The 3855-nt window shown below is 31.6% G+C and overlaps 1 protein-coding gene across 1 annotated transcript in view; it reads left to right on the top strand.

The window, feature by feature from the left end:
- LOC107629813 (MLO-like protein 2) overlaps positions 1 to 3267 on the top strand; it is a gene marked incomplete in the record, with an annotated part of 5891 nt that extends 2624 nt beyond the window's left edge. Inside the window, 8 exon segments of the mRNA XM_016332707.2 lie at positions 572 to 646; positions 750 to 838; positions 1020 to 1069; positions 1398 to 1438; positions 1532 to 1705; positions 2063 to 2098; positions 2192 to 2320; positions 2451 to 3267. Coding sequence (XP_016188193.1) covers positions 572 to 646; positions 750 to 838; positions 1020 to 1069; positions 1398 to 1438; positions 1532 to 1705; positions 2063 to 2098; positions 2192 to 2320; positions 2451 to 2963 — 1107 coding nt within the window.

The raw sequence follows: 3855 nt of genomic DNA, 5'->3' as shown, positions 1-3855 counted from the left end.
GTCCTTAACTTTTCATTAAAGCTACCGTATAAGGATACAATTTTTATTATTTACTAAACACAATCCAAAAGACTAGCGATATTTTGGTTAAAATTTAAATTAACTATACTAAGAACAGAGAAGAGAAAGTGATTGATTACATAAAACTTGAAAACTGCAGAATTGTGAATTTTGTGAATTGAATTACATTACTCAATGTGATACACCTAGCTTAAGCTTATATACAAGGAGTTAGTTATAACTGGCAATAACTGATTCTGTTAATTCAGTTTACATGGCAAAACAGAATTGGTTGCTTGTGTGCTAAGTAACAGCTTCACTAGTTGATCTAAATCTGTGATTAACTTCATTACATTTAAATAATCTATTTTGATTGATTCATATTACTCCTGTGACTTACTTATTTTATATTAATTTATGGTGATGCTTTATCATGAATCATAAAAATACTACTTCATGATATCAACTTTCAAGCATCTACTATTTCTATTGAATAGTGATTATTGGGAAAGTCACTTTTAGGTCCAATTATTATTCACTATACTAATTAAAACCAAACCGTGCTTAATAGGTTTGTTTTTTGAGGCAATTTTATGGGTCAGTCTCAAAAGATGATTACTTCACTCTCCGAAATGGATTTATTACAGTAAGTGAATCATCTAAACCAACTTCTAATTTACTATGAATGCATGTCGTGACTCTTCAAAATTTATACCAATTTTAATGTAAATTTTATTATGAATTTGCAGGCTAATATTTCTGTAGGGGGTAATTTCAACTTCATGAAGTTTCTTTCCCGTACTTATGATCAGGATTTTGAGAAGATTGTTCGAATCAGGTAACAAACTAAGATCACACGCTATAAAAGCAGCACTGTCATTCATCTATATATTGTTACTCAGCAATATACATTTTAATTTCAGCTAGATCAGTTTTTATAATTAAGTATATTATTATTGTTAGTAGTGTATGTCAATTAATCAACTCATCATCAAGCTTTTATTTTGATGCTCTTTCAGGTCTTGGATATGGATTTTCTCCATACTTTTCATATTCTTCTCTGCTCATGGTACGATAACACAGTAATTATGTCTCCATAGTTACTTAGAAATGTGACAGACACAAAATTAGAAAATATATTCATCTTTTATTTTTTTAATCTTTTCTTTATTTCTAATATCTATGTATTTTTTTTAAAAGAAAAAACTTAATGAAACGTATTATTGTAACTAAGATAAAATACAAATACATGAATAGATGAACAGGAAATTTGTGTCTCCCATGTTCTAGATTTATAGAAGAGAAAAAAAGAATTAAATTTATATCTTGTGATAAACTATCATTGCCTCAAAGTTCAAATATATTTATGTATCTCTCTATTTTTATTAAATGTGCAGAGTTCTATAATCATTACTGGCTTCCATTTATTCCCCTTGTGGTATGGTTCGTTGTATTGAGTTACATTTTTTCCTTTTATTTCTTGTGTCATGTTTGGTTTGGTTACAGTGCGAGTTGATTATTATTTATGAAGGTTGCTATAATTGGCGGGACAAAACTGCAAGTAGTTATAACGAACATGTGCGTGGATAGTGTGAAGGAAAAGGCAGTTATCAAAGGAACTATTCTTGTGAAACCCAACGATGACTATTTCTGGTTTGGTAGACCTGAATGGCTTCTCTATTTAATTCAGTTTATCCTTCTTCAGGTACTCACAACTCTCAAACATATAAATATTCACACACATTCCTATAGTCCATGATTGCTCAGTGGACACAAGTTAAATGTATAATAGATATTTCTCTAATATTTAAACGAAGAATTAGCTAATATTGATTCAAATATAAAGCAAATATAAAAAAATATTAATCACTTAATATTTTCATAATCCTTAAATGAAACCGAAATAAAACACGTGGTGAACATGACATTTAACTACATTCATTGCAAAACAAAACTGAGAGGATCCAATCCATTTTTGTAGGCTAAGAATAGAAAACAAAAAGATTTTGGAGTTAAATAAATAAATATGCTGATGCTTATATATGAATGTGATTGATGGCAGACCTCCTTTCAACTAGCATTCTTTGCCTGGACTTGGGTAAGTATTTAATTAACTAAGATTATTGATTTACTCATCATGAAAGAGATGTTGAAATTTCTAAATGCTGATGATTTTGTTAACAAATAACAGTATGAATTCGGTCCAAGATCATGCTTTAATCGAGAAGTAGAAAGCATTGCCATACATGTTATCATGGGCGTAACTGTGCAGATCCTCTGTGGTTATGTCACTCTACCCCTTTATGCTCTTGTTACTCAGGTAACTAGACACATACAATTTCCTTAATTGCTCCAAAAATTAATCTAATTAATTGCACCAAGATTAACTCTCATAACTATATACAAATTAAATTCATATAATAAATTATGAATTCTTTTTTAAACGATAGATGGGTTCTGGCATGAGGAGTGCTGTATTCACAGAGCGCGTAACTGAAGGCCTTAAAAGTTGGCACAAAAGGGCCAAACAATCAGTTTCCAACAACAATTCAACTTCAAGCAAATACGTAGCTTCTTTACATACCAGAAAAAGTGAATCTTCAATAAAAGAGAATCTAAGCAACCGAGGTGACTCAAGAGAATCTAATGAAATCACAATGCACCCTCTTCCACTACCTTTGGCGAGTGGAAGCGGTGAAGAAGAGGAAGAGAGTACTACAGGTGAAACACAAGAGGAAGAAATATCAACTCATTCCATTTCAGAAATCAAAACTGTTGAGGAAGAAGAGAATGAGAATAATAACAACAACAACAATCAGATTATTGTAAGAGGAGGAACATTTATTGGAGAAGCCTCTTTTGGAAGTAGCTGGAAAAATATGGACAGTCCAAGAACCATTATTTCAAAAATTGGTTCCGTAACCGAAGAAGATGACAACATTAGTGACATATACCTCACTTGATTTTCTAATTAGTATTATTTATCTGGCGGAAATATTTCTGTGTAAGATAAGTTATATAGAATTATTTGATTAATGTTGTAGCTACATCACGACACAAGATTTATTTGAGTTGAGAACTTGAGGAGAAACTTGTAGAGCAAAGATAAAGATGTAAAATCTTGAACTTTGGCAGTGCTAGGAATTAGTTAAGCTAGAGTTGTTGTGGTTGGTTAGAAGAGGTCTTTACTTGTTAACACTGACTATAAATACTATCTTGTACATTCAACTGAGATCAGATTAGTTCAATTCAGATCATTTTCAATTCGTTATTCTTCTTTTTTATTGTGTTATTCTTTTTGCTCTACAAGTCAATGAGCAAGAATTCTTTTATGGCATCTAGAGTTAAGTTCCTCAAAGTTCCATGGCTTCACCAACTGATAATTCTGCTAGTTCAACAAACATGGTTGTAAACAATGTCAATTCAACCCTCAATTAGGGGAAAACAATCATAAAACATGGGAGCAACAAGCTCTTGCTGCAGTTCAAGAACAAGCATTAGAGGATCATTTGCCGAAAGATAACATTCCTACACATTTTGAAAGCTCAGAAAATCAACTTGCTGGTATTGAATCTTCTCAATACAAACAGTGGATCCAAGATGATCAAATATGATCTCGTGGCTCTTGGACTCTATGGATTTAGTCTTTAAGCCAAAAACGGTAGGCTATGCTTATAACTATCAGATATGGGACGGAGTCATATTTTGTTGAATCTACCAAATTCAAAATCAAGCAATTGAAGACCCAAATTAAACTCATCAAGAAATAAGGTCTTGTTGCATCTAAGTATATTTCAAAGATTAAAGGCATTGCAGACTCTCTAGCAGCCTTAGGAAAGCTTCTGAAGCCAGAAA

This window comes from Arachis ipaensis, chromosome B03 (genome assembly GCF_000816755.2).
Source record: "Arachis ipaensis cultivar K30076 chromosome B03, Araip1.1, whole genome shotgun sequence".
In the NCBI taxonomy this organism is placed as follows: domain Eukaryota; kingdom Viridiplantae; phylum Streptophyta; class Magnoliopsida; order Fabales; family Fabaceae; genus Arachis; species Arachis ipaensis.
The sequence above is the reverse complement of the archived record's forward strand: the minus strand, read 5'-3'. Positions and strand labels throughout refer to the sequence as shown.